The 17,165-nt window shown below is 37.3% G+C and overlaps 1 protein-coding gene across 1 annotated transcript in view; it reads right to left on the bottom strand.

Annotated features, from left to right (window-relative positions):
* Window positions 1–472: 472 nt before the first annotated feature.
* LOC131365171 (complexin-1) overlaps window positions 473–17,165 on the bottom strand; it is a 41,212-nt gene continuing 24,519 nt past the window's right edge. The window contains exons 3-4 of the mRNA XM_058408821.1: window positions 7,162–7,337; window positions 473–4,082 (exon numbers count right to left, since the gene is read on the bottom strand). Coding sequence (XP_058264804.1) covers window positions 3,885–4,082; window positions 7,162–7,337 — 374 coding nt within the window. The 3' untranslated portion in view covers window positions 473–3,884. The remainder of the gene's footprint in view (window positions 4,083–7,161; window positions 7,338–17,165) is intronic.

Here is a 17,165-nt window from a genome sequence, read left to right as displayed (position 1 = left end):
TGCATCGTGGCCGTTACAGACTGTAAGTAGAGGCGCATGATTTACATTTCATTGAAGCTTGCGCTCGAGAATCTCTTTGAAGCACGATTACCAGTTTAATCTTTTAGACAACACCATCCTATCATCATTTGAATGAGACAGTACATTCAGTTCGCAGCCCTTTTCACGTTTATTGAACTGATGCAAACTAAAATAAAAATATGAAACCAAAAAAAAAAAGACTGTCCTCTATCTGATTTTAGGGGGAAAAAAAGTATAAAACATCTGTTTGTTCATGCAGCAGTGATTCTTGCTGAGATTCAGGAACACTGCTTCGCATCTGATTTCCATGCTGGTACAAAGCAGACTCGCTCTGCAGAGCTTGTACTGCAGTGAGACATGCTTCTCAGGGAATCCCACTTTCGAGACCAACTTTTTGAGCACGACACTCGGCCGCTCTGGCAGCAGAGCAGAAACACAGGACCATGAGCAGTTCTATGAAATCACTTTATTCTCAGTGTGTGGTGATTCCATTTTAGGGGGAGTGGTACAGTGTTAAATCAGTCTAAAATGGGCATGCATTGGGGGCTAACAGGTAAAGCGATTAGGAGCACAGGAGACACACAGAAGTATCTTTAACAACCTTGCCTACAGCGCACACAATATGCATGCATACAATTTGCCAACGAAGAGAAACAGAAGAAAAGGAGAGAGGGAGAAGAGATGAGGAAGAGTTTTCTTTTTCCACAGTTACAAAAGAATGCACAAAAAGAGCAACAGAGATTTTTTTTTTCTCGAAAATACAACACCAGAAAGACAGGAACAGGAAGTCACAGACATAAAAACCACAGCAAAAATCGTTTATCTTGTATCAGCACATAGGACACAGGTAAGGACAATGCAGAGAAACAACACACATTTACATTCAAGTCACAAGAATGAAACAGCTCATAATTTTCTGTCAGGCAGTTTTTCAGTGCTGTGAACATCTGAATGAAAAGGACAAGCTGAAGGGTGAGGACTAAAAGCATACAAAGTGTGTGTGTGTGTGTGTTTGTGTGTGTGTTTGTGTGCCTTGAGTTGCAAATATCTGTTGGTTTGGAGTCTGTCACAATGCCATTTGGGTCACTGATTATTAGAGGGAGATCTGAGTGTTTAGCTCTTACGGTGAAATCAGAACCATACTGTTTGATCTTGAATGCAGAAAGAAAAAATAATTACTGAGAATTGTGTTACATTCTGGACAGTAGCTCTGTAACCCTCTATGTAAGTATGGAGACAAACACAAGTATACAGACTTTAGACATTGAAAAAACACAAAGACTCAAAGTAAAATTATAATGCATGACAATGTGGAAATGGAAATAAAAAGAAATTATTCCATATTAAAACATTCTGTCACAAACAAGTCCACTCTTTGGTTTAAGAAAACATAGTCATGGAGAAGATGGGCAGTGTGAGTGGGCGGTGCTGGATGGAGCGTTTCGGGCAGTGTTCCCACTTTATGTTATTAATTATCTCACAGGACACAACATGTGGTCAACAACACAGACTGAAGCTGAAGGCAGTTTATATACATATGAAAATAACACATCGTAAGAGTTGTGCGCTAGTCCTCAGTCTATTGTGTTACACTAATTCCTTGTTTAATGGGAGGATTTTTTATACTGCAATTATTTCAAACAATTAAGCAGCATAACAGCTCACTAGTTTGTTAAAAATGGACTCTACATGATTACTACAGTAAGATCCTATATAATTGTTGCTCTCAGTAGTACATGGCAGGACAGATAGCTATAGAGATTACTTTGTAGGCTTCACTACTATGTGATCTCTAATACTGGAGCCACAGCACAGTATTAGATGCATATGTATTAGATATAATGTCTAATCTAAATGCATCTATGTTTTCAAGCCGCTTAGAAATAAATAAAAAAAACAAATCTGGGAAATCAACCAAGGCCAGATGGAATGTTTGGAATATTTGGAATGTTTTAAGCACTCCAGTGGCAGCTGATAGCTAACTACATTTCTCGAAATTTCACGCACTACACATTTTCATTCGACAAAATTTGAACTGTGTGTGACTTATGATTTCACCTGAATATATATATATAATAGTACATATTTGTGATTTACTGTAACACAAACATCATTGGAATTATTTGTGATGTAAGCATCTTTCCATATATTATACAAAGCCACTAAACTGTTTGTTTTTTTTTTTAGATTCAAAGAAAGCAACACAAAATTTCTATCCATATCGGCAGTCCTTGATATCTGATCTCTCAATAAACGAAGAATTCAGACCAACTCGTTTCCTTCTAATCAGTTAATACAAATACATCACCACAACAACACAGACTGACTGACAACAACGTAAGTAAATAAAGGCGCAAAGGATCTTAAAAACACAGGCTGAGGCGACATTGAAAGCGCACGGCTCAGGAAACCAAACCCAGCTTTAAGCCCACGCTGAAACTCACACTGACAAAAAAATAAAAAATAAAAAGAAATTCTCCGCTCCCTACTTTCTTCTGCAAGATACTTTTTCGCTAGACACGTCTCAAGTCTTTAGTTTGACTGACACTAGTAAGACAACACAGCATCTGTACACTAACATTCTTGAATTAATTATTAAGCTTGAAATACACAACGATGAAGATTGTCTGTTATTGCTGATCTGGGACAAGGTTCCCGTAATTAACCAACGGACACAGGACATCTTCATTCAAAAACAAATATTGCACTGTTGTCACTGTCTGCTCACTTAAAGTGTACGCACAACTGAGTTGTGGGTAGAAACAAATATGTAAACACTGAATAACTATATTCATTATTGTACAGAGATGACAATGAAGATTAAATATATGGATTTATATATATATATATATATATATATATATATATATATATATATATATATATATATATATATATATATATCTTGAGCCCTATTGGTCCAATTGTAGTAGTATGCGCTCAATGTCGCCCTTCGTTTTAACAGTAGGAGCTAAGCTAAACTATTTTGATTCAATATAGCACCTAGCTCTATGCTTTCACTCATTGTGACTACATTAGCATGCCTGAATCCACATCAACACACTTTTTAGAGAGTGGTGGTACAATGAGTTTACACACAAGGGATGTACTGTAGTATTTAAAGGAAGAGCTTTATACGTATATATACGCTAGTATGTATGAGTCAACAAAATCAAAAAACCAGAGTTATTGCCTTAAATATCAATGTATTTCATCTAAAAAGTCAAATGAATATGGTATACAGTGCATTCACAAAATTTCCATGCTTTAAAAAACAAAAAAACGATGATTGTTTTCCCCCCTTGCTTATTTCCATTTCCCAAGACTTCCAGTCATTTACAACCATTCGAAATAATTAAAGGTTATGAGAAATGGTATTATGATGCTTTACATACAATTATACTCCTCTACCACATGAATTTAACAATAATATCTTTAACAGAACAGCAAACTTTAATCAAAAATACGATATGGTTTGGAGGACTTTCTCCAAGTTAGAATTATGGCTTTTACTCTTAGTAATTGTGTATATATTGATATATTCTGGTATTCATATATAGTCTTTTTTATAAGCTATTTACAAACAAAATATGTGGTGCTTGGGTAATTAATGTTGTTCCATCGTCTGAACTCTGCCATTAAATGTGTCTTTAATTTGGACAAGAACATATGTTTGCAATTTTAGTGCACAATTCTAGGCATGGTTTCTGGATCTAACACTCCAAATTAAAGACTTCAGTCATGGCATGTTCATCGAGTCCAGTGAGTTTGGAACTAATGAGTGAGAATAAGGAGTAAGGGGTTGTGGGTGTGGATGTTATGACGTTTATGACAGGTTTAATAACAACACATTTATGACTGTATTACTTCTTATTGAACATGTCTACAAGAGGACCTGGGAGGAACTTCATGACTGTGTCCACAATACTTTCTTCTTCGTCCTCGTCGTCACCGCAGCCAGTGGGCACGGCTTTCTTCGGGCGAGTGAGACTGCCTTCAGACGCCTGCTCCATGGCAGCCTGAGCCTCAGCCTCCTTCTCCTCCTTCTTCTTAATACCATACTAAACATACAACAGACAACAATTAGAACAATTAGTTCTGTCTAAATTCCTTCCTGCTGTTGAAATGTAATATGCCTTATACCAAGGGTTCTTAAATTGTTTGCAGCCAGGGACCCCTTTAGCTTTGAAATAATTAAGTAATCAGATTTATCTTCTGAACATCATCCAACTATTCAATTACTAGTCCCACTCTTTGTATATAGTCAATATTATTTAAGTGTATACAGTATTTTATTAGTTCCAACTTATCAAGTCATTATTTACATGTTACTTGTTTTAAAATTGTTGAGGTTTGGATAAAACCTATTTGATCCAAGTTACCATTTAACTAATACTGTATTTATAAGAAGTCAATAATTCATTCAATAGCTTTGGAAAAAAAAAACACACCCACTGGCTTTGTTTCACAGACCCTTTGTTTGACGACCCCTGGACCCAAGGTTTAAACAACTGTATAACTTGGCAATTGCTTGTCTATAACTGTAAATGCATGATTTCATGCCTGTAACTGTAAGCCCATGACTCTAATCCTGTGACTCTAAGCCCGTGACTCTAAGCCCGTGACTCAAACCCATGGCCGAAGCGTGCAGCTGTATGTCCATGACTATAAGCTCATGATGTTGGCAGACTGCCACTTGGCAAAGCTGCCCAATTCCTCCACTGTTCTGACAATTAGCTTAGTGCTTCCCAGAGATTCATTTAGACTACATGCATTTGTTCATTTAAAATAAATGTTCTGATTAAAATGCTGTGCCAAGTCCTGGCAGGAAAGACCACTTCATTATATATGTGTTTTAAATGACAAATGGTCCACTTGGTCTCCAAGAGTCAGTGGCTCTAAATTAAACCATATTTGTTATGGCTTTCTTTAGGTTTTAGTATTGTTTCCTTTTGGCAGTTTATAGATATAGATTTTTCTAAAAGAATAATATGACAGTTGGGATAAAACATTTAGATAATTAATTTACTTTGCTTGTTTTGAGACAGTTTCATATATATATTAGATATATTAGTTTTTGCTTACATGTAGCATATACAACTGGATTGTAAGGCAAGGGATGGGGATAAATATGTATATTTTCATCTAGGGTGTCTAGCATTTGATGGTTTTAATTATTTTTAATTAATTTATACCTTCTGAAACATTGTATATCCCCAATTGATGTCTTTCTTGATTGCTGTCTGATGACTGTCCCTTGATGCATTAACCATGTATAAAAAGACAAACACCATTCCTGTGTCTCCTCTGTTACGATTTAATCATATTTGATCTGCTCAATGCTCTAATAACTGTTTTACCATTAATATCGTAGATGGATGATCTTTGGCTTTTAAACTCTGGAGGGTAATATTAAAGCACATTCCTGCCAAACCCTTAAGTTCAGCACTCTGGTTCTTCCTCAGTATTTCAGTCACATCTTCAGAAAATGTCGGGATACAGTCAGAATCCTTGTGATAAATTAGACCCATGGGGCGAGCCAAAGAAATGCCTTCCTTTATCCTCTAGATGCACACTACGAGGCTTTGCATATAAATTTATCTGTTCTAATCAAACTCCGTTAGCTCACAGTAGGAAATAATTCACCATTTCATGCTTCCATGCACAGAGTCCATTAGCTCCAAAAACCAACATAACCTAACGAAATCCTCACCATTTAACAACTGCTACTTAGTAATTCCAACAGACGATACACACAGCATTGGGCCAACAAACATTTCAAAGCCTGTTATTGATTTTACACATACACTACCTGCAGCATGCAATAAAGCAGTCACCACACTGGAAAGTGTGTTAATGGGAAGTGAGAAGCCTTGTGTAAAGAGGGCACATCTATTCAAAGTAGGGAGTCTCACTGTTGGCACACAGCGGGAATCCTATTTAGCATTGTAAAAATTGCCTTTTCTTTTTTCAATCTCTTACAGTTTACTGGTCTTACTCTTTTTTTTTCTCTGCTATTTTATTTTTCCTTAATTTTGCAATTGTTTATTGAGTGGCATAAATTTAATACAAGTTACACTATATGGCCAAATATGTGGATAGCTGATGATAACGTCCATACGTTATTCCTCCCTACACAGTTGGAAGCATACAATTGCATTGAATGTCTTTGTATGCTGTAGCACTGCAATTTCCCTTCACTGAAACTAAAGCGTCTGAACCCGTTCCAGCGTGACAATGCCTATGTGCACAAGACTGCTCCATGAAGACATGGTATGCCAAGGGTGGTAGGGAAGAACTCAAGTGTACTGCTCAGAGCCCTGACCTCAACCCCACTGTCTCCTCACCTGACATCACTGTCTGAGCTCACTAAGGCTTTGTGGCTGAATGATCAAATCCCCACAGCCGTGCTTTAAAACGTAATGGAAAGACTTCCCAGAAGAGTGGAGGTTATTATAACAGCAAAGTGGGGCGTTAGGGAGTATAATGTTTAGGAGGCCACAAAAAAACAAACGGTCGTACTTACTTAATATTATATATACATACATATACTTCATTACAAACACTGAATGTGTCTGTCAATGTTATGTTCAGTTGTGTATATGTTTAATTACCTGTATGTGAAATTATGTGTAGTTATTCTAGTATCGTTAATGGAATGAGTGAACAGAGGAGAGCCTGTCTCTGTGTCCATCTCTGAAAAAAGCCTGTGTGGCAGTTTCACAAGGGTAGTCAAGGACAGTCAGTCTGTTTGTCTAAAGCAAAATGCACAGCAAGGCTAAGCTGTCACTTTTCCCCTCTTCTGGATCAACACAAGCCTCCCCAGGTCCTTTCTACCTGATACACAGACTACCACTCAGCGAATATTTGTCTGCTTATCTCAGCACACACCTCTTTTTAGCAGCACAAGCATATCTGTATGTATGAGTAATAATGTGTTGGTAACCTTGAGGCTATCATATAAGATGCTCTATAAATGCTCTATAATATATAATAATATTGTGTGACTCCAGAAGAATTAAATTATCTCAGCTGTAGCCTTAAATAATCCTCACATTATTATATTATGTATAAATTACTTTATAATTATTATCAGATATTTTCAGAGACAGATAATACACTTGTAATGAGTTATCCTACCTTATCCCTGATACCCTGTCGAATTGATTCCCTCTCTGCCTCCATTTTTGCATATTTAGCCTTCCTCTCTTCCTCTTGCTGTCGGAGAGCCTCTTGTCTTTCCTCCTCCTTCTTCTCGGCATCAGGGTCCTTCTCTTCTTTTTCTCCTAGCATTTTGCCCATGTCTTTGGTCGCCCCTAACAAAGGAGAAAAAAAAACTCAGATGAATCAAAGGACTTTAGATGAGTAGATATCACAATGCAATACATCACCCTGTGAATTCTCTTTAACACGATCGGGATGGGGAAAAAAAGAAAATAAATGAGCTACCTCGCTCATTCTGTGTCTTTTATATCCCCCCACTGTGGCCGCTGCTGTCTGTTTCAATGCATCGGTGGGACGGAAGGGACAATGGGTCAGAACAGTACAACATTAACACAGTGAGAGAGATTGCAGGATGTGGACCAGCAGATAATAAGTTCTGATTATCTCAACCATCCATTCATCATAGACGCAGCCAGCGCTTTTTAATGTCCCTGAATGTGCACATTAGCAGCGGCTGTATGTGTTTCAGTCTAGTTCTCTACTGTTGCTTGGACTGCATTAGTGGAACGTCCGGTCTGTACTGGCTGCTGACTGTCTGCACCAAATCGTCTGCCATATTCAGTTCTAAACTCAAAGCTGTATATTGTACATGACAGAAAATTTCTGGATAAATGGAAGCTGTACTTTTCATCCATCACAGATCACAATCAATGTATTTGATGGTTACCATGCACACAGCATAAACCTTTTGAATATAATTTAATCAGCTGATACTAATAACTAACTCATTAAAATAATTCAAAACCAGGTCAAAACAACAATCCACAATTTCTGCCTTCTGTTTTCATAAACGATAATCTAAGCTGATCAGTGTGGCAAGAATGGATTATGAGGAAGAACACGCCTTTTGTTTTAGAAAGCATCTTCATTTTGCATCAGTATTGAAATGGCTGAGATTTTCCTCTGAGATCATCATCAGGTACATCACAGCGGGGTGCAGAAGTCTGCCAGATGTCTTTCAGAATAACAGACCAATACTGTTACAATGCTTTTAGGAGATTTTGAAGTTTTCCAGTCATTTTGATGCTACAAATGTTCAACATTGCAACAGCTGCTAACCAAGAAGGTTAAGATTAGCACATACTTCCTCTGAGGCTCGTGAAGCCAGCCACCATACTGAATTTTTTCCAAATAGGCTGCTCAAGCTGTGCAGCTGAACACTTTTAGAAGAATGTGCTAACTGCCCTCTTCTACACACATAAGCTCACTGATGTTTGTCACTCCGATTAACAGTGAAGAAAGTAATGCCATCCCTCTCTCACCCAGATATCATGGCCTATTTATTAGACACTGAGCCGGATGGATGGTTGTGATACAGAAACATTAAGATTCAACTTTTACTCCTAGGGTGAATCTTTTTCTGTTGTTATTGTTGGAAGATAGTACAAGTGTAATAGGATCAAAACATAAACAATGTCACATTGTCACTAACTCCAAATCATTATGTTTCAGAGCTGCTGCGGGTCAGCGTGGTAATCCTGTAATAATCAGGGTTGATGCAACTGGGTGGGAGTGTTAGTCCTCATTTGTCATACACCTTTCAGATTCATCATCATGTGCCAAATTTAAATCCAGCTATAGTATGCTGATAGATTTAAATGGAGCAACTCCACAACAAGACAATGTGTTGCAGCTGGCTAACATTAGCCATATAGCTTGCGCTTTTGACCCTGTGTTTATGTTCATCAGCACAATTACGCCATGGACTCAATGATCAGTCTGTGATACATGGACACACAGCTTCCAGATCATTAACTTACAGTCCTTAGAGGTCACAGAGCCTTCAGTGTTGTTTTGCTAGCTCAAAGGTAATCTTTTTCTTTTGACTGCTAGCTATGAACATCAATATCGTTTTTAATTCTTATTTAAATTCAGTTTAATTCGTTTTTATTAGAATAGTGCTTTTAACAATGTACAGAAATATAAAAATTACAAATTTTAAAAGTCAATTTATATTTATCCCCAAATAAGCAAGCCAGAGGCAAGGAAAAACTATATGGCAAACTTTGAGAGAAACCAGACCCTAAAGAGAATTCTTCCTCATCTGGGTGACACAAGAGAGTGTGATTATACAGCTGTATATAGTCAAGTGGAGTTGTGTAACCAGGAGTTTTTGAGGAGCTTATAAATCAGCATAATTTCTGAATTTATTATAGATGTAACACTAATTCCTTCCTGTCTGTCTAATATTAAGGAGACAATAATAGTACTTGGGTCATACCCTACTGCATTCCACTGAAAATTGTGTGTTAGTAGCTAGACATAATATTTAGTATAGAGTATGGAGTTTGGGACATTCTAGAACATTCTTTTGTTCTGCAGTCTTTTTCTTTTAGTAGCTTGAAATGTCTTTTTTCCTCAACTGTGGTGCTTCACTGTACACCATAGGATAGCTTATAAATATCTATAGATTTTCATATTTAAAGTGTATGCTGGAAAATATGCATTGAGAAAACTTCAAATACGTCCAAATACGTTTTGCTTGTCAAACCAGGCACAGTAATCTCCCTGGAGATCTCCCTATACTTTATATTAAAAAAGGTAAGGTCTAGCTAGAATGTTTCACCAAGCAATTCAATTCAACTCAGTTCAATTCAATTTGAATAGCTCTTTTAAAAAATATGCATTGTCATAGAGCGGCATTTCGATCGGTTACGAGCCAGCCAGAGACAACAGTGGCAAGGCAACTTGAGACTCTAAAAAAGGAACCCATCTACTTCTGGCCGACATCGAACAGTGGGATAATAAATCATTACAGTTTACAGTTGCAGCAAACATTCAAGGGCTGATCAATGTAGATTTATTCAGGCACCTCGTAAAAAAAAGCAAGTGTTCCGACAGAGTCAGGACATATGCACTTTAATATAATATAATATATTATTTATATATTATTATTTATTTTATTATATATTATTTATATTATTATATTATATTATATTATATTATATTATATTATATTATATTATAATATAATATAATATAATATAATATAATATAATATAATATAATATAATATAATATAATATAATATAGCTGCATTTCAATGAGGGATGTGTTTATTATTTCATATCCACTGCCATTTTTAATCACTGTAATGAACAACTAGTGAAACTATAACAACTTCAGATGGTGTATGTTTAATGGAATTACAATGTGATTACTGTGTTCCATATAGCACACTGGTGCCTGTATTATTCTGATCAATAACTGGACAAGAGACACCATTACTCTATTAGAAATGATTTTGTTCTTGAGAGACAGTACAGTTACAAATACAGACGCCTCTTTCACAATCAAATTCCTCAACATTGTTCCCTTTACCAATGTCAAATGATTTCAAATTCTTTATATCGTTGAGCTGTTGAATTCTCCAATCTGATTGGTCAGAATGGGTTTGAATGATTTTCTATAGCAGCACGGCTCTGACAGTATGCCCAGAAATGTGCTCATGATAATACTTTATTGTTTCTATAGTAACACCATGTACAGTGATCTATATGTGTGTAAGTGTTCATATGGTGAAGTTTTCTGTAAGGAAATGTCTTTGGAGGCGTCTCTTGTGTCAGAGCTTTATAACAGTCAGTTGTTGAGCTGTAACTATAAATTTTTAAAGTACAGACATGGGAAAGTCTCTAGGACAGAGGACTTGGTGGTTTCTTAGTAACATGGCAAGCTGTGTTTTTTTTCTTATTATTATCAGGAGAGAAAAAAGAGAGGATTGTGAGAGAATGGCTGTATCTGTTATAACAAGTGATAATGGGAACTATTGCATGGATGTTCAACAACATTAAGCATAACTATAAATGGATCAAATGTGTGTCATTCTTTAGTTAGTTTGAAAATTGGTGTGTTGTAAGTGCTAACTTTGAGACATAACGGCATTGTAAAATACATTTACAAGGACTGAAATATTGTGTTACGCAAGATAAAAGCTTGAAAGTGCTGGATCAATGCTGAAAACCCATGGGCCATGATGACTATGAGAAAATTTCAAAAAGATTGTAATATATGTACATATTTCATATTCTGTCAGCAATTGGAGCAGTTAGGCACAAATAGAAACATCCTCAAATCCTGAGTGACACCGTATTGGGTTGTTTTCTTAAGTTATTGAATTTTTGTCATGAGTAGCATCCTGAACGCTGTAAGCAACCTCTGGGTCTGAAATGCCGATATTCATTGGAACGTATTCCCTGTGGTCCACATATTGCCTGAGGAGAGTCAACATATGAAGCGTTGCTTGGATAATCCTGCATCATAGGAATTTTGCACCCATGTATGATGAGCAGAATAATGAAGCCTGCAGTCAAACCATTTAAGTGTCCTGTAATTATAGACTTACTGGTAGTGTAGACCATTAAATTCCCAGATTAGTGTTCAGTTATTCAAGTGGAGCTACTATAAATTGTGTGGTAACTATATCGGAATGGACCTGACAGGAAAGGTGGAACCTTCCTGGAAGTTTCCAGGAAGGTTCCAGCTTTGCTGAAAAATATAATTTATACATTCATTTTGCTCTTGCCAAGCTTTGTCAGACGACCAAACAAACTTGACTTGGTTAATGAGAAACTTACTTCACAAACATAAACCAAGTATGTGTGTTTCTACACCAATCTGTGTGTGTGTGTGTGTGTGTGGGTGGGTGTGTGTGTGTGCTGTTCGCAATACATCTCTGCGCTTACTTGCATTACTGATGATTACATTCGCACTGCAGTTTTCTCCTGTCTGAGCTCCTACGTGTTTCATTATCTGTTTTTAATTAAGGCTGTTTTCTCCTGCATCGCTATCTCTCCGCCGTGCAGCGCTGCTAATCTGAGCTCTTAAGGCTAATTAGCTCAAGTGATCGTGACAGAGTTGCCATGCCGCCAAGTGAGACAGCTGTGTCCCAGAAGCCTTTGCGACATTACAGTGGAGATCTGTGCTGCCAACTGTGCAGGAACTCAGCAAGCGGTTCAGCCAGGCACAGTAAGATCACCCTGTGATCTGTTTATAGCAAGCCGCTAGCTGGCTTGAACCTAAAAAGCCTGGGACTGCTTTGCTAACTGTACTGCAGTTAATACAGAGGGGAGAATGCTTTGTTTTGGTTTTTTAATGTGTTCAGAGAAATTAATTTGTGTGCATAGATTTGAAAGAGTTATAACTGATAGTAATTTTGCTTAATTATTTATAAGAAATGGAGGAAACTATCTTCCAAAATCCAAAAGTTATGCTGAACATGTGACAGGCAAGAATTATTGCATCATAAAAACAATAAGAGCCAGGTTTTAATATGCCAGTGCAGGCCATGCAGCACAGATTTTTCAATTCTGCACATTCATAGAATAGAGAAAACTACAGCTTCGCATATTATACTTAATCAGTGTCAGAGCATATAGCTGGACTTATATGGACTGGTAATATATCTACATTTTATTGCAATTAAATATGTTTATTATAACATAGCTGCCACTAGCACTGTAATGTAAAACTTGTGAAAGTATAAAAACTACAGTCGCCACATGTTTTATAGCATTGCAGAGCTGTTACTGCGGTTTATGCTGCATGGTTTTTCCTTGTATTAGATAGACCATGCATTATAATACAGCCCGAATACCCTGTGATAGACACCTGGTTCCATGCAACCCTGTGTAGGATAAACAGTACATAATATGGATGGATGGTTATAATAATTACAAACAAATAATTAAAATGATTTGTTTGTCTAGATAGTACAGTGACAAGTACTGAAAATACTGCACTACATCAGATAAAGGCTGGGTAACATTATACCGGTTCAATATACTAAACCCCCAGGCCATGTTTTATGCATAAAAAAGTGCTTCTTGGGTACTGTATTATTATTTTTATATGTGGAGCCACCATAATGAGCAATCTTCCATTCATTCATCGTAAATAACCTCTTTATCCTGGTCAGGGTTGCAGTAGATCTGAAGCCTATGTCTATAATACAGGAGGAAAACCGGGGACTTCACCCCAAGGAGGCACATCAGTCCATCTCAGAGCACACAATTATTCCGTAAATTTGTTGTTTAAACAGCCAATTGCCTAAAAAGACTCCAAGTCTTATATGCTTTTCATACAATTCCCTTTAACAGATTTAAATTCTTTGAATTGACTGGTTTGCATGTGTAGAATGATTTTCTATAACAGCACGGCTCTGACAGTATGTCCAGTAATGTGTTCATGCTAATGCTTTATTGTTTCTATAGTAACAATTTGCCCAGGGATTTCCATGGTGGACACTCCACATGAACAGACCTGTAAAATGTGTGACATTGTTGATATGTTGATGTTTATTTAACATTTTTGGAAGGAGTCTCAAGTGTCAGCACTTTATAACAGTCTGAGATAGAACTGTAACTTTTCTGTGATTTTTTAAGACAGATGACATCTTAATTACATGACAGGCTGTTTTTTGCATTATTAACTTCGAGAGAGAAGAAAGAAAGGCTTCTAGGAGAATGACAGCATTTAATATAATAACTATAAATGTGTACTATGTCTGTCATTCTTTGATTTAACGGGAAATTAGGAAACTAATGTGTTTTAAATGGAATAAAACAATTTGGGACATGCTGTTATTTAAAAATGATCAACTTTGGGGTGGTAATTGTAATTCTTCTTCATGTCTGGCTGCACCACACCAAACAACCATTGCATATGCCCCATTGCATATGATTCTGCACATAACAATCTTCTATACCAACTGAGTTGAACTCTCAGTCATTAGAAGGCTTTCTATATTCTAAGTCTAAGTTAGAACTATGGAGCAGCATTTGTATTGTCAAACTTCAAGGGTGTTCTCTACAAGCTGATGCAGGTCTGTCATTCAAGACTCTAAAACAGCTAGATGAGAGAAAGAGATGCACCATTTTGAAAAAGCTCTGACCGTGACTTAAAATGGCCTGCATTATGCAAAAAAGCTGCAGTGTATGTGTGACAGTGTGAGAGAGGATGAAAGTGAGAAAGTGATGGAACTAGTATGCTCAATGGCTTGCATGTCCTTGAGCCTTTGTGTGTGTATGTGTGTGTTTGCGTGTGTGTGTGTGTGTGTGTGTATGCCCTCCCAGTGTGAGAGTGTGGGTGGAGGAGAACAAACTGTGCCACTCTGTGTGAGCATGTGTGAGAGAGCAAGAAAAAAGTGTGCAAGAAATGTATGCATTGGTGAACACTTCTTCGCGTGCAAATGTGCGCATGCATCCCAAGAATGTGTGTCAGCAGGACTGTGGGTCTGTGTGTGTGTGTGTGAGGGAAGGTCATGGCTAAGCGCTGAAGGACACTGAAAGGTGCAGCGGAATCCCTGTGGAGCTGAGACATGCATGTGGAGCTGCGGGAGAAGCTCAAGGACTCTGTGTTCTATCTCTTCCATCTGTCATTTAGTGACACCTGCTCTAGGAGCAAAGCCCAGTGCCCCACCTTGCCTCCCACCAAGACATCAACTTCCCTCTCTGTAGAAAATAAACCATACAGAAACCTACAGCCTGCGGCATGCCCATGTTTTATACACTGTACAAATATAAGTGAGTTGATCTTTCGACTTGCTGTATTACATCATCGATATAAATCCTTTGAAAGTTTTAAGACGCATTAAAATAGATCAGACAGGTCACAGCTTTTCTTATGACCTAATTTGCAGGAAATCACTTAGAATAATGTCCATCTTCCAGTATACTATATTTAGTTAGTTGTTTGCTAATTCCTTTCTAGTTTTTTCCGAACAAACATTGTTATACTAACACCCTCGCATCACATCACCAGTGGATGATCATGCTTGGAGGAGAGCCCTAGCCATCCTAGATAAGTTTAAGTATAGCTTGACAGATATAACACAATGTATGCGTAATACTGGTTAATATCCATCAACATCTGATAGCCTTAAACAAATCTTACCATATAACAAGATGCTTATAATATAAACGCAGGTCATAAATAACATCTATCTTACAAAATGAAAGATGTTCCTGCTTCATTCAGGTTCCAGGATGCCCCCAATACGTTATTTTGTTGGGTTCCAGGATAAAGGATATCTTTTCCACCACCCACAGAACCATCCAAGAATATCTTCTTACTGCTCTAGAAATACGACCAATAAGTACAAGTGCAGAATGTCCTTTCATTGTCAGATGGTAAGATGAATTTCTTTCATTGTCATAACTGTAGTCAATTCATATATAGAACTTGTCACAATACCACATTTCTAGCACTTTTAGCAAAGTAAACTTTTAGCCCCTTGTTAGCTAGTTTTGCTGTATGTCCTCGATTCGTGTTGAGGCAGGAAAAACTTTGGCACTATGAGAAAGAGAACTTCTTACTACCTGACTCTTGTTGAGTATGGTGTGTTTCAGGTGATCACCAAGTGTTAAAAGACAGTGAGGCGTAGTGAGAGAGCTGACCAGCAGAATGTGCCTTTATAAGTGTTTTTATATGAACAGAGAGACTAGACTACATATACTGAAGCCAATCTTACTAAATCTCTCCAGAGGAAACGGGATGAAATGGCATGAGCTATGTCATGGAAGATTTTCTTTGCTATTATCATCCCCAGCCTAGACACAAAGTGCAGGTAATATGGAAGTGATGGCAGGGCCTGGAATTATTACATCTCTGATGGTGTGCATCATTTAACTCCCTGCTCTCTAGTAGACAGGGGTGGAGGGTGGTCTGTGTAGCCACTGCAGGATTTTCTATGTGTAATAAAGCACATATTATTTACATTCTATGATTATTCACTTGAACATGAATGTTTTGTTTAGTTATTTAAAATTCACTGACGAGCTTAAGAGTAACAGTGAAAGAATGGGGTAAATCCTAAAAATAGAAATAGTTAGCTGAACTATGCAAAGGCAAATATCCTCAAAAGAAACAATTTTAAATAAAGGTATAATCTGGAATATGAATGTTTACTAATGTTATGATGAGGTTTGAGGCAAGGATAGAGCTTGGACATTTTTAAACAGCTTCACTTAATAAAATCTGACCACACTGCCATTCACATGTGCAAATGTCATGAGACATTTCTAGTTCATTAAAGAAAAGTTAATGCATGAAGAGCATTATCCTCTACTATAAACTAGAGCAACATATAATTACTAAATACTTTCTGCTTCTGTTTATTAATTTTATTGTTTTATTATTAAAATTCTTGTAGACATTACAATAAAAAAAAAAACTTAAATTCAGCAACATAACTCAAACAAACAATACTGAATATAAATGTGAAATGTCTTCATATAGTGAAAACACTAGAAAAAGGAAAGAGTCTGTGTTTTGTTTGAGACTAAATATATTGTGCTCGGTACTTATATATTTTTCCGCTTTTGGATAAGCGTGAATATTGAATATTGAATTTTGAGGAGTGCTGTACTTCTCTCTCTTGAATTTGCAAGCACTAAAGCTCCTGAACCAGTAGACATGATCGTAAGTAATCAGTCACACCACACTAGGCAAGTCAATTTCATTACTCGTACTCATTGCACGATCCTTTTTTTAAGCCATGTTTTATGCCTGCTGTCGGTTCCTGGCTTTAGAGATAAGGATGCTCGAAAGCCATGTGTGCAGAAAGTGCTACAGTCACGCCTAGGACAGGATGGTACACTTGGTTGGGTACCAAAAATCGTGCAGGGCCTCGGTCGACACTTACAGCCCATTTACAGCTCATATGACACTGGGCGTGTGGGAAGATGACAACAAGGCAGAAACTACCTGTGGTTAAGAAACATTTCAGGTAATACGGAATTAAAGCAAATTCAGAATGCTGTCATTCACGCCCCCCCCCCCCCCCCGATTGCCCTTTACTTCACTGGTGGTAGAGTGAAATATTTTGAGCAACCGATGGAGATGAAAGAGAATAAGAGAGGAGTTATTGAGGGGCCTGGCAGGTGAAGCCCATTTTAGATTCAGCTGAAATATTCACATATGCT

The sequence above is a fragment of the Hemibagrus wyckioides genome, linkage group LG14 (genome assembly GCF_019097595.1).
Source record: "Hemibagrus wyckioides isolate EC202008001 linkage group LG14, SWU_Hwy_1.0, whole genome shotgun sequence".
NCBI classification, from domain to species: domain Eukaryota; kingdom Metazoa; phylum Chordata; class Actinopteri; order Siluriformes; family Bagridae; genus Hemibagrus; species Hemibagrus wyckioides.
This window is presented reverse-complemented; position numbering and strand designations above follow the sequence as displayed.